The 13,379-nt window shown below is 41.0% G+C and overlaps 1 protein-coding gene across 2 annotated transcripts in view; it reads left to right on the forward strand.

Annotated features, from left to right (window-relative positions):
- The window catches only part of LOC125451693 (copine-3-like), an 82,447-nt gene that overhangs the window by 36,894 nt on the left and 32,174 nt on the right, over positions 1 to 13,379 (forward strand). For both annotated transcript variants that reach the window (XM_048529184.2, XM_059646117.1), the window contains 6 exons: positions 1,018 to 1,197; positions 1,765 to 1,839; positions 3,695 to 3,766; positions 3,897 to 3,980; positions 6,681 to 6,770; positions 11,539 to 11,637. In XM_048529184.2, the coding sequence (XP_048385141.1) occupies positions 1,018 to 1,197; positions 1,765 to 1,839; positions 3,695 to 3,766; positions 3,897 to 3,980; positions 6,681 to 6,770; positions 11,539 to 11,637 (600 nt within the window). The remainder of the gene's footprint in view (positions 1 to 1,017; positions 1,198 to 1,764; positions 1,840 to 3,694; positions 3,767 to 3,896; positions 3,981 to 6,680; positions 6,771 to 11,538; positions 11,638 to 13,379) is intronic.

The raw sequence follows: 13,379 nt of genomic DNA on the forward strand, positions 1-13,379 counted from the left end.
TCAATGGAGTGAAACTGGTGCAACTTAACTTTTTGAATAATAAATTCCTACTTATATTAGAACTAGCATTGATATCTTTTTACAGAAGCCAAGCTATTAGGTTTCAACTGATGGTCTGTCAGCTAGATTTGATGTTTGATTGGCCAAACTGAGTGACTGAAACTTCCTAAATCTTTTTAGTACACATGTAAGAAGTGTGATTGACACAATACAGCTAGTTCAGAATTTGTTTATCATTCATGGATAGTGTGTTATCAATGTCAAGTTGGCTGTTGACCACCTGTGTATGCGCAGGTGACCAATGGTTGCATTACATCATTGCAAAAGAACCCTCTGGACAGTGGCCGTCAGCTTGCAAGACATCTTTCTGGCCTCTAGATTGTTAGCCAGCCACACACACGCTCTAATGGCTTCTGCCCAATTTCTTTCACTGCTGGATGCTGCCCTGCATCCTCCTCCCTTTTAGCTCGCCACTGACCAATGTGCAATCCTCACTCATTCCTTCCGTCTCCCAAACTTCCGATACTGCTGGATGCTGCCTATAATCGGCAACACTCTAGCCTTGCCTCCTGTTTTAAATGTCTGATCCAGCCCAATACCTATTTGTGCTATTTGTTTAAGGGTACCCTGTACTGATGAATCCATTCTGCCACACTGTAATGTCCATTTGATTTCAGTGAGTCCAAGTTTGACTACAGAACTGTTTTCATGTGTGCACAGTTGCTGTACCATCAAGTGGTGGCATTGATGAGAAAAATGGCCTGACGTTGCATTATATAACCTCCAGCATTTGGATTTTGATTCCTTTGGAATAGGATTAGTGTAATGTGTCTGGTCACAAAAGATTGTAAATTTGTTCAGACCTGATTTGAAGATTTCTCTGGTGTGAACATTAATTAGCCAAAAAGCCGCTTTTTGTGCTATAGTAACCCTCTGATTCATTTCTGATTTTTGGTTTAGTAAGCTCAAATTAGAAATATTATTATAATTGGTTAATCATTCCTTCATCTTTCCTAGATTGGCCGCACAGAAATGGTTAAGAACTGCCTTAGCCCAAAATTTTCAAAGAAATTTATGATAGATTACTATTTTGAACAAGTACAGAAACTGAAATTTGGAGTTTATGATATTGATAACGAAACGTTTGATCTGGGTGATGATGATTTCCTCGGAGAATTTGAATGTACTCTGGGCCAGGTAATTACATATATTTCATTCTTTAGTTTGCTAAGTCGCTGGAGCTTTGAATACTTCTACAAAACTGTTTAATTTTGTGCTCCATGGCTTATGGGAAATAGTTTTGTCATTGTATCCTTTATTAAGCACTGCAGTAATTATCATCATTCTCTTTTGTAGTCAAAATGTTTCTAGATATGATATCAGCGTGATGGATTTTAGTATAAATTCTCTTATGTTTCAGCGTACACTGTTAATCTGCCCTGATGTGTGCAGTGCATATATGAGCAAATGAATTCGGAGCAGAAGTAGGCCATTCGGTCTCTTGAGCCTGCTCCACCATTCGATAAGATCATGGCTGATCATCTTCCATTCTGAATTCCACATTCCCATTTATCCCCTTTCGGAACATGTCTTTTTTTCTTAGCAATACTCATTCTGTAACAGAGTGGCAACTCGTTCATTATGTGTAATTCTTGCATGTAGGTTTATTGTTAGAGCACAATGATGATTTTCCCCAGACTTCTAGCTTTTGTTTCTATGTTAATTATTTTACGATAAACTAATACATTTGAATTGTTTTGACAGATCGTCTCCAGCAAGAAATTGACCAGGCCACTTGTGTTGCACAATGGGAAGCCGGCAGGAAAAGGGACAATCACGGTAGAAGCTAAAATACCTTATGTGGTGACTAGAGCATGATAGTGGTCAGGTGAACCCTTTAATTTCCTGATTGGGTTTTTGTGGCACTGGCAGGTTTACATGCTTACAGTCCCAGTGTTTGTTGCTTGGTACGTATGGGATCCGGCAAATCAACAAACTTTGAAGGAGCTCCCACGTGATTACAATGTCCAGCTGGTCTGGTGAAGAATGGGATTTGTGTGAAGTATGTATTTGCAGTTGATTTGAAAGATGTTGTGCTGAATATTACCAGAGATTGGCCAAGAGTCAGAACTTTGAATTTCATTGAGGGCTTTTTTGTGAAGTCTAGCAAGATTTCTCATACTGTTCTCTGTAGTAAACTGCTTGTGCTTTCTTCTGCACAGTAAGCATGGAAATGCTTACTACTACTTGGACCTCCCTGAATTTAAGCCATGCACCTGGTGAAGTGCTACCAGCCAGACCTGACTCTCCTTCAGACATGTCATGAAAAGGGAATCCAAAAATTGTTTTCAAAGGCACATTGGTGGAATAGTTGATAATTTTTATTTGCAAATACAAGCACACATTTTGAAGTGTACTGCTCCTTAAGAGCAAATTACATTGGTTGCCTGTTTTTAGTTTCATCCCACCCTTAGACCCATATCTAATGGATCGTTGCACTTTCCTAGCACTCTGTGGACTAGTGTCATTCAACTGTGTTTTGTAATAGCTATTAAACCAGCCATAGCATCCATGTTTGCCTGTCTATGTTTGTATAGGGCTTTAAAGGGAGGTGATAATGGGAACTGCAGATTCTGGAGAATCCAAGATAATAAAATGTGAGGCTGGATGAACACGGCAGGCCCAGCAGCATCTCGGGAGCACAAAAGCTGATGTTTCGGGCCTGGACCTTTCATCAGAGAGGGAGGTTTCTGCATCAAAGGGAGGTTTCTGGTTTTAGCTAGCAAATGTAAATTGACAGTTCATACTTTTCAATTTCTGTGGTGAGAATTGATTTATTTGTAATAAAGTACTTTCGCCTAAAGTGTAGAAACTTTGTGACTATATTTTCTGCTATTCCATGTCCATTGGACATGTAATAGGCATGAGTGTGGAGTGTGATGGAGTATTGTGCACTTGTCTGGATGGATACAGCTGCAAAATTAATCATGCGTAACAGTATTCAGTGCCAAAGTAACCTGCTTGGCTGGCATCCCACCTTCAGTATTCACTGTCTCCACCATTGTGGCAGCAGTGTGTACCATTTACAACAGGCAGTAACCCACCCAACTTCCTTTCATGGCACCTTCCAAACCTGTGAATTCTGCTACCTCCAAGAAAAAGAGCAGCAGATATATGGGCATTCCCATCTTCCTGACTTGAAACTAAATAGCCTGACCTGCTCTGTTGCTGGATCAAAATGCTGGAACTGCCTCCCAAACGGCATATGGACAACAGCACTTCAAGAGGTGGCTTACTATCAATTTTTTTTAGGGTGGTAAACACTTCACTTGCCAGTGACGCACTCATCCCATGAACCTATATTTTAAAAAAAAGTGGCCTTGTTTCACCTTGCGTTCTAGACATGAATAAGTATTTCCCAATCTGCCTGAGTACTTGTTATCTCACCACCTTTTGCTGCAGGAAGGGAACTGAGGTAGCTTTCCCATCAGGCTGGAGATTTGTTTGGCCCTACTTGTATGTTTTTGTTTAACTAGGTATAAGATAGCATAGCTGATTTCCTGGAGCAAGATTTACTTATGCCAAGTCTCGCATGCAGATGGGATTTGAGGAAAAAGGTGATAAATGGAGTAGATGGACTAGTAGAGGTAATTTTTTTGGTAAAACTTTTTTCTAATGGCTTCATCTACTGTAGATTTTTGCAGAAGAAGTAAAAGATAACCGAGTGGTAAATTTTGAAGTTCAAGCACGCAAGTTGGACAAAAAGGTAGAGCACAGACTTTAAGTTATTATATAAAGTTTTGTTTTATTGCCACTTACCGATTTACAGTATTAAAGGGTTTCTTTTATCTCTAGAACTAAGTTAGTGTTTTACTTTTATTACTTGTATTGAGTAGGATTTTTGGGGAAAATCAGACCCTTATTTGGAATTCTGCAAACAAACAGAAGATGGAAAGTGGCAAATGGTGCATCGGACAGAGGTGAGAAATATGTTCTGAAAGGCACAATGATGTTGTAAATTTTGTATCAATCGTAATAGTGCCTTTGCTTCATACAATGTCCTGACTCGTTAAATGGTATGGTAACAGTCATTTTTCTTTCCAAATGATCTACAGCAAGTTGGTTAGTTTGTTTTATTGTGGGAAGTTTCAAAATTGCAGACCAAGATTTTTAATTAAGGTATACTATATTTTTGAAATAATGTTGTTACTACTTGACATTACATTGAAACATAGCCACAGATTTTGTGGGTAACAAAGGTTACATTTCACCTGGCTAAAGGAAAATTAGTACTGATATTTTAAATTGATTTTGAGAAACTCTACTGTCTTTAATCCATAAAGCTAAATTAGTAGAAATGTGGGGCCCATTTCTCATGAAGCACAAATATAATAAAACTCCACTTCTCTCATTTGCTACGCATCCCTCCCTTACCAGGATATACCATGGTCAAAATTCATTCCACCTTCATGAGCATGCTGGGAGGGGTGGTTTTTATGAAATAGGAGAGAAGGCATGGTTAGAGTGCCCATGACTCATTGCTCAGAGCTTTTGAGTATAGGATTGGGGATGTCATGTTGAGGTTGTACAGGATGTTTGTGAGGCATCTTCTGCAGTACTGTGAGCAATCCTGGCCATCCTGTTATCGGAAGGATATTATTGAACTGGAGTGGGTTCAGAAAAGATTTAACAGGATGTTACTGAGAATGGAGCATTTGTGTCATTAAAAATAGGCTGAATTGGCAAGGATGTTTTCACTGGAGCGTAGAATGTTGAGGGTGACCTTTACAGAGGTTTGTAAAATCATGAGTAGAGATAGGATGAATAGCAAAGGCCTTTTTCCTAAGGTGGGGTAGTTCTAAACTAGGGGTATATTTTTAAGAGATAATGAGAACAGCCGATGCTGGACAACCTGAGATAACAAGGTGTAGAGCTAGATAAACACAGTAGGCCAAGCAGCATCAGAGGAGCGGGAATGGACCCTGCTTCAGAAAATATTTTTAAGTTGAGAGGAGAAAGATTTAAGACATGAGGGGAAATTTTTTTTACACAGTGTGAAATGAACTACCAGAGGAATTGGTGGATGCAGGTACAGTTACAATATTTAAAAGACATTTGGGTAAGCACATGAATAGGAAAGGTTTGAGGGATGTGGGCCAAATGCACATAAATGGTACTGGTTTAGTTTGAGAACATGGTCAGCATGGACTAGTTGGGTCTAAAGGTCTGTTTCCAATGCTTTGTAACTGCAGGAGGTGGTTGGACCATAGGCTATGTTTCTGGGCTGTATGACTCTTATGAAATACACCAATTAATGTCATTGTACTGCACATGTTTCAAATTAATGAATTTTAAAAAAAATTCATAGTGGTTGAAGTCCCACCTGCTCCAGAGGCACATAATAAAATCTCTGAATTGGTTGATCAGAAAAATAGGTTAATAAAAAAAAAATTCTGTGCTGAACTTGACATTGTAGCATTGCTTCATCATCACACTGGAGTATTAGCAGGAAATGAATTTCAGTCCAATGGCTGCAATGCAATCCACAATAATCTCAACAGTATTGAAAACTTATATAGCTCCTTTAATGTGGAGAATTATTCCCTGGTGTTTCATGGAGTTATTTCTAAAAGTGGATGTTGAAAACAGAACGAGAAGGGTTAACTAAAAGTTGGTCATAGGTAAATTTTAGAAAATATCTGAAAAGAGGATAACTTGGTTGGGAGACAAAGCAGTTTAAAGAACAATTTTCTATCTTGTTGGGTCCAGGTGGCTGAGGGGTTTGTCATTGGTTGTAGAATAATGGAAGCACACAGCCGGAGCCAGAGGAACACAGTGCGTCTAAAGCATTGTAAAGACAGTAAAAATTATTACAACGATTCAGCAAGGCCATGGTGGAATATAGATAAGTGAATGAAAATTTTAAGTTTGAGGCAGTTGGAGAGAAGGAATTGGTAGTTTTCTGAACAGTGTGAGAAGGAAGAAAGTGGACAGCGGAGTTTCAGGCAAGCTGTAATGTGTGGAATATGGAGGAAAGGAGATTGATAAAGAGCTCAGTGACAAATTCTTGCCTGCAAGGAGTTTTCTTTTTGTCCTTGATAATTGCAACATTATTCTTAGAAAATAGTAAATTGTGCATTTGAGTGAATTAGTTTCTGCTGATTTCCATTTAAGTTCATTAATTGAAGAAAATACTCCCAAGACAGTTATTCTGCATGTGCAATGCAATGTGAATATTGGAGGGGAAGCAACATCAATCAACAAAAGCAGTTAATGTTTGTAAACTACTTTAGACAAACACGTCCTTAAATATGTGGGGGTAACATTTTCAGTTAGAACCATAGCATTCCTACAGTGTGGAGCAGACCATTCAGCCCACACTGAGCTTTTGAAGAGCATCCATACCCATGTTACCTCTGCACTGCTAATTCACTCATCCTGCCTATCCCTAGATACTGTAGGCAATTTAGCATGGCCAATGCACCTAATCTGCACATCTTTTGACTGTGGGCACTGTGAGGCAGCAGTGCCAATCACTAAACCACCATGCCGTCCTCTATACTTGTCATATTTTCCATAAGCCAAACTTTAGTACAGTTATGGGTGACAACAGATGTAGAAAAGCAATTACTTTTTATGATCCTTCAGCTATTACATTAATGTTTCTTTGTCATTTTCAGGTTATTAAAAAAAATTTGAATCCCACTTGGAAACCATATAAAATTCCTTTGCAGTCACTTTGCAACAGTGACTTACAGAAACCAATCAAGGTATTTTTCATTTTTGCCTACCAGAGAGATTTTTTGACATGTTTTTCTCAGCTTGCATTCTCGTTACTGAATAATAATAGAATGTTTAGTTAGCTTATTGTTTGAAAAGATTATTAAACAGGTCATTGACTGAAAATTCACTCCAGCTTCAGTGGGAGAGGATTGGTTAGACTGTGCAAACGACTACCACCTAGTTTAAAGTGTGATACTCTAACTCATCCTCATGTACCCATTCTTTGGATGTCACTTTTTTCACGTGCTCACCTTCCTGTTTCCTGCTATAAAACTGATTTACCTAGCCTGGCATGCAGTCTTTTTATTTTGTGGAAAATAAACTTGAAGCCTATGAGCAGAGGTTTTTTGTCAAATTTTACATCTGTTTACCAACATACACATTTGTTGCTGCCTTTATTGAGTGTGATAATTTCTTGGATTTGTGACTGCTGTTCAGCTTTCAATTTTATTTCATGCACCTAATTATTTGTAAGGTATACTGGAATATTGGGTGGAATTTAGTGCTAATTACAGAAGGGGGGTGGGATGGGGATGGGGATGGGGTTAGGGCTGGGGGCGCTATTGCCTGTAAAATCAGACAGGAAAATGTGGCAATCCTGCTGTCTTCCTTATTCCCTCACTTTTATATATAACCTTACTACTTGGATGTCTGAAGTTCTTAAGTGGCCACTTAAAAATCACTTCTTCGGCGTAGCTGGTATTCAACCAGTGGCAGATGGCAATCATAGCATCTGAGCTACCTACTAGAAATTCTGGTTTGAGATTGGGTGGCGGGGGGTGGGGAGGGAGGGAGAGGTTCCTCCTCAACTGGCCCAACAAGGAAACGCCACCTAAGTTCAAGATAATAAAATGTGAGGCTGGATGAACACAGCAGGCCCAGCAGCATCTCAGGAGCACAAAATCCATTCCAGGCTCCAGCAAAGATCTGAGATAATGGGAACTGCAGATGCTGGAGATTCCAAGATAATAAAATGTGAGGCTGGACGAACACAGCAGGCCAAGCAGCATCTCAGGAGCACAAAAGCTGACGTTTCGGGCCTAAAGGGTCTAGGCCCGAAACGTCAGCTTTTGTGCTCCTGAGATGCTGCTTGGCCTGCTGTGTTCGTCCAGCCTCACATTTTATTATCCAGCAAAGATCTTGTGGCTTGGGCTACCTGCAGTACCAGAAGTGACCACCGTTCCTGATGGTGCTGGCATTAGTAGAGAGTTCCTGACCTCTGGTAGCTGTTGAGTGGAAAATGCTCCTGAACATGATGAACTTGCTGACACCATCCAAGTAAGTGTCTGATTTGGTGTTTGATTGCAGTTGTGCCTCAGAATGGCTGCAGCAGTATTTCCAATTCAGCATCACCACCAACATCAAATTCAGTGCGTAGTGTTCGTGGCAATGGCTGAACAGGAGTGGCACTGCCGTTACTGTTTAAAGACATTATTTGTTCGAAAATTTTTCCAAGTGACAAGCTAGTTTCAGAATAATGGGCATAATTTCCCATTTTCAGTCGGTGATTTGCCAGATATAATTCATAGTTTCTGATCAGATTTGGCTCACTGTGACCATTCTCACTTTTGTCATCTGCTGTTCACTTGACAAATTATACCACCACGCTCTTCTGTTTGTCTTTCCACACAATGGTACAAGGAAGGTCCCAAAGTACTTGCCATTGTCAAGATTTCCATTGTTCATGCTGCTGACACCATTGTTAAAGTCCAGCAGCACCTAACATCAAATGCTGAAGGCTAAGAACCACGTCACGCACTGTTGTGTTCCACTGTTATCACTGAAGATGTGATCCAGAAAGGAAAAATCGCATCCTGCTTCTTGTATCATGCCCTGGAGGTGCTGTTGGGTGGTGAAGAGGAAGGCTATCCTTTATTCGTGAGCCAGCCTTGATCTAGATAGAGGCCCAAGTCACTGCTGTGTCCCAGGATAGAAGGACCATTCGGCAGAAAGAAAGTCTGCGACCCTCTGTGCTCCACAAGGGTAAGTGCCACCACCTTCTCTTTTAATGCTCACTCACCGTGTCACCACTCATACACTGTCTCTGCTACTGCACACAACTCTCGCTAAGGCTTGTAGACTGTAGCTCTCACCACTGCATGCAGTTTGACCATTCACTGGCTGTCATGCACTTCAACCTCTCAAATTACTAGCTTTTTCTGCCTTCTGCACTTCCTGGAGATGCCTCATGACATTTGCTAGTCGTGAATCACCATTAACTGTTCTTCCATCCATTTCTTCATGATCTATCCCTCTCTTTGTCTCGTTGCAGGAAATATTGGCCCACAGCAGGCAGAGGGGACCAAGATCAGCAGTTGAATGCCAGATTTTAGACTCCTGTTTGCCTACAAGGAAAAAAATCTTAGAATTGACCAGAGAACAGCAGTATTGCTCATGGGGGCATGGAGGCCTCAATGATCAACCTATGCAGTAAGCTTCTTTGTTCTGTTTTACAGCCATTTTCCATTAACATTATATTGCTAATTCATTCTTAAACTGCACCAGTTTTTATCCCTCTTACACAACTGATTCATTTTTCTCTTATGCATGCACTAGTGGTACCCAGCAAACTTCCACCAGGAAGAGGCAGTACTGAAGATTCTCAGCTCCACTTCCGTCTCTGAGAGGGAATCCACAAAATCTTAAATGCACCAGAATGGCTTTTCCTTGCATTGTCCTGACACCTTGATGGATGCTATATCTGGGTTAGGCTCAGAAGCAGCCTGGACCACACATTTGTCTCCACGTTCAGCCGAAGAAGAGAAGTCCCATGTCTCTGGCACTCGGGGGCTACTAGAGACCAGGCAGAAAATGATCCCGCAGTCTTGGCCATTAATGACTTGTCAAAATACAGCAAGCGGGTTTGTCAGAGGCAGAAGATTGTAGTGTGGTGGAGTCTACCAACGTTATCAATACAGTGCTGGCTCTGGAGTGGCAATATCAGTGCAGTGAGAGAGCAGGATGAGGGACCTTAATGTCACTCAAGGTGACCACTCCCTTTGGTGTGATGGTGGTATTAGCAAACACTCATAGAGAGGAGGAACTACACAGGCCTCTCCCTATTCCCCTCACACTAGGGTGGTTTCAATCCACTTCTATGATCTGTGAAGTCCTGCCCTTTATCCCAATCAACCCAGTGCGATGAACTCCATCCTTGAAGTTGCCTGCTCTCCCTAGGATTCCACTGACTGCCCCTTTATCCAGCCCCTGACCATTATTGCCTAATACCTCATGACTGACCTTGGCCCATTCTCTCGGCTAATACCTCCATAACACCTGGACTAGTTTCATTTGACCTGCAGGACAGTCCATGGCCCAGTCTCCAGGCCGCAATACCTCGCATCACCTAACTCAGTGTGGCCACGTGCTAGATTGGAATATTCTTTGACTGGTAATCTCCCTTCCCTGCCATGCACTAAGAACTGCTCATCTTTGACTTTTGGACTTTTGCTGGAAGCAAGTATTTTTGCTACCATGTAAGTTGCACATGCCGCAATTGTGATGCTTTTGCAGACCAATGCTATAGACTGACATTTGCTGTTTAGCATTCCTACACCCCACACACACATGCGCGCACACACACACACATCTCTTCCCTCTCCTTCAGTGCCAAATAGCAATATGGCAGCTGTAACCAAGGCTGTAACTAACCAATAATGAGCCTGTGTGGTAAGGAAGAAACAGTATTAAATGTGCAGAGGCTAGCATCCTGGAAAATGAGGGCAAAGTGGAGTCAGCACTAAGAAAACAAGCTTGGCGCAGATCTGTAGAATGGTGAATCCATGGCTGGTGGTTGGCTGCTGCCAGCTTGCATGGATGAAGAGTCTGAGGATGGTAAACATGGAACATGAAGACACAGTTGGATGATGCCTGGGATAAGCAATTTGTGAGCTGCAGCTGCCAGACTCCTGCTCTAAGTTGTATGTTAAGATTTTGAACCATCTAGTTTCTTGGAAATCATGGAATCCCCACAGTGTGGATACAGGCCATTTGGCATATCAAGTCCACGCTGACCCTCTGAAGAGCATTCCACCCAGACCCAACCCCCCTACCCTGTCCTTGTACCCTGTATTTCCCATGGTTAATCCATCTAGTCCTCACATCTTTGGACTGTGTGAGGAAACTGGAGGATCAGGAGGAAAGCCACACAGACATGGGGGAAAATGAGCAAACTCCATAAAGTCAGTCACCCAGGTTCCTGGCACTGTGAGGCAGCAGTGCTAACCACTGAGCCACTGTGCTGCCCCACAGTGAAGAGAATTGGAAGTGGCATATGTATAATACACTTTGGAGTATGAATGAGATGCAGATGCACTGACATAAAATAGCTATCACTCATTATTGAGATTATGAAGACATCAGTTAAACCTTGAGTGAAAGAACTGATCCCATTTTCTTGACATCAAGGTTCTAATGTTTTTCCATTCTTCTTGTATTTTCCTAACTTTCTCTCATTCCCCACACCACAACCAGGGAGGGGATAATTCCACCCTATAAGCACGTGAAAAATGCTGGCTTTGATTTTTTGTTTCTGTTTTTGCTTTAGTTTCACCTGTATATGTATTAGTTGAGTGCAGAAACGATCTTTAAAGTTTTCAGAGAAAACATACCTATAAACCAAGAGTTAACTTGTAAAATATTTCAGAGCTATGAAGTACTTTAGGAATTAGCAAAATACTTTCACATGTATTGCCTTCAGTAAATTGGTTTCTTGTACCCTGTAGCCTACTCGATGAAGGTTGTTTTTTATTTCAGGTAACCTGCTATGATTATGACAATGATGGATCACATGATCTAATCGGAACGTTTGAAACCAATATGGAGGTGTTGCAAATGGCATCGCAGAGTTCACCAGTAAGTTACTATGTTTCTGCTACAAAAGGGCGCAGCAATTTTATCCTGCTTTTTTTTTTCCTGTTGAGACAGGACCCAGGTTAAGTTTTCAGGCGATTGCTCATATGAATTGATTTAAAATTAGGGATACACAGAGGCAAGCAATTGAGGAACACAACATTCTCATAGAACATTTCAGCAAGACCCTGCAGAAATAGGGATAGATAAGGTTGCAGAAAAGGTTTTAAAAATATTTTAAAATTTAAAATAAGTAATTGCTGGACCAAAACACAATGTAGGTGAGTGCATAGAGCAGTGATGTTGATTTGCAGTTTCACTCGCACTGAACCATCTACAGCTGAGTTTTGGTTGCATTCATGCCCCGAGTGTGGAAGGTACAAGGCTGTCCAAGAGAACAGTCAAGTAATTCAGCCTGTTTGCTGCAACAGCATGATTGAGAGCTTTAGCAGCTGGTAAGCTGAGGTAGAAAGGAGATGGTCAACACTATGGAGGTAAAAATAAGCAGCCTCGGTGATGTAGAAGATATGATGTTGGAATCAAAAAAGTCCTTAAGTTTCAAATTCTCTGTTTCAGTCTAAAAGTGAAAGTGAAAGTGTAGAGTTAGTCAGTTGTGACTAGGTAATGTAGCAGGGACAGAAGAGGATGGTCCCAGACTTGTGATTATTTGTTTGGAGGAAGCTTCTACTCATCCAAGACTAATTTCAGACAAGAGAGTGACAAATCTGAGGGAGTGAAGAGATCATTTAGAGTTACTGGTAATTATAGCATTGGGTGTCCTCATGGAAACCTATGCCTTCAGATAGCTTTTCCAAGAGGCAGTAAGTAGCTGGGGCAAGAGGACGAGCAAATACAGCACTCTGGGGGCTCCAGAGTTCAAGGTGGAGCCTTCATACTTGAAGCATCACCATGAGAGATGATTTTCTAGCTACGGCAGGATGAATAAGAATGGATCAAGCAATGGCAGCCTCACTGAGCTGCACAGTAGAAGAGCAGCTTTTCAGGCAGAAAGCTATGCCAAACGCAAAGGTTATAAACAGGTTGAGAAGAATAAAGAGATAACAATAGTTGCAATCACAAACTATCATTTGTGACTTTAGAAAAGGGCTGTTTGTGTTTTGTAAATCTGCAAACCATATTTGGGGGATGGGTGAGGGAAGCTGATTTTTGGAGGTGACAATAAGTTCAAAGACTTGGACAAGGAAATGGGGGTGCGCTAGTAGGTTGCAAGGCCACGGATCAAAGATGGTCTGAGGAATAAAGTGATGATGGTTGACTTGAATTGCAGCAGGTCAATATCTGAGACTTGTGTATTGGAATGTGTAACGGGAGGTAAATGTGCAAGTTCTATCAAATATAAGATTAGAAAAAGATACAAACTGATCTCCCGTATTGCCCCTGTTGAAATAAGTGATATATAATTTCAAGCTTTATACTGCACCATACATTAACAGGCAAGGTTATTCCTGGTGAATGAAAAAGTGATTTTTTTTTCGAACTTTCTTTTAAAGTCCAATCTTCCATGGAAGTCATAGAGAAGACTGTCCTGGTTGTGAGCAAGTAAGCAAGCACTAGATTGCAGGAGTCGCCCCCACTTAGGGGTTGGAGTATTTGGTAATATTGACAGATGTGACAGTGTAGGAAAAGACTGTTGAAGTGGATGAAACTTGACTTTGAAAGTAATGCAATGTTGGATGATTGCGAATTGACAGCCTGTTTTACACTTTACTCAATTTTCTTTTTCA

Source organism: Stegostoma tigrinum, chromosome 5 (genome assembly GCF_030684315.1).
Source record: "Stegostoma tigrinum isolate sSteTig4 chromosome 5, sSteTig4.hap1, whole genome shotgun sequence".
In the NCBI taxonomy this organism is placed as follows: domain Eukaryota; kingdom Metazoa; phylum Chordata; class Chondrichthyes; order Orectolobiformes; family Stegostomatidae; genus Stegostoma; species Stegostoma tigrinum.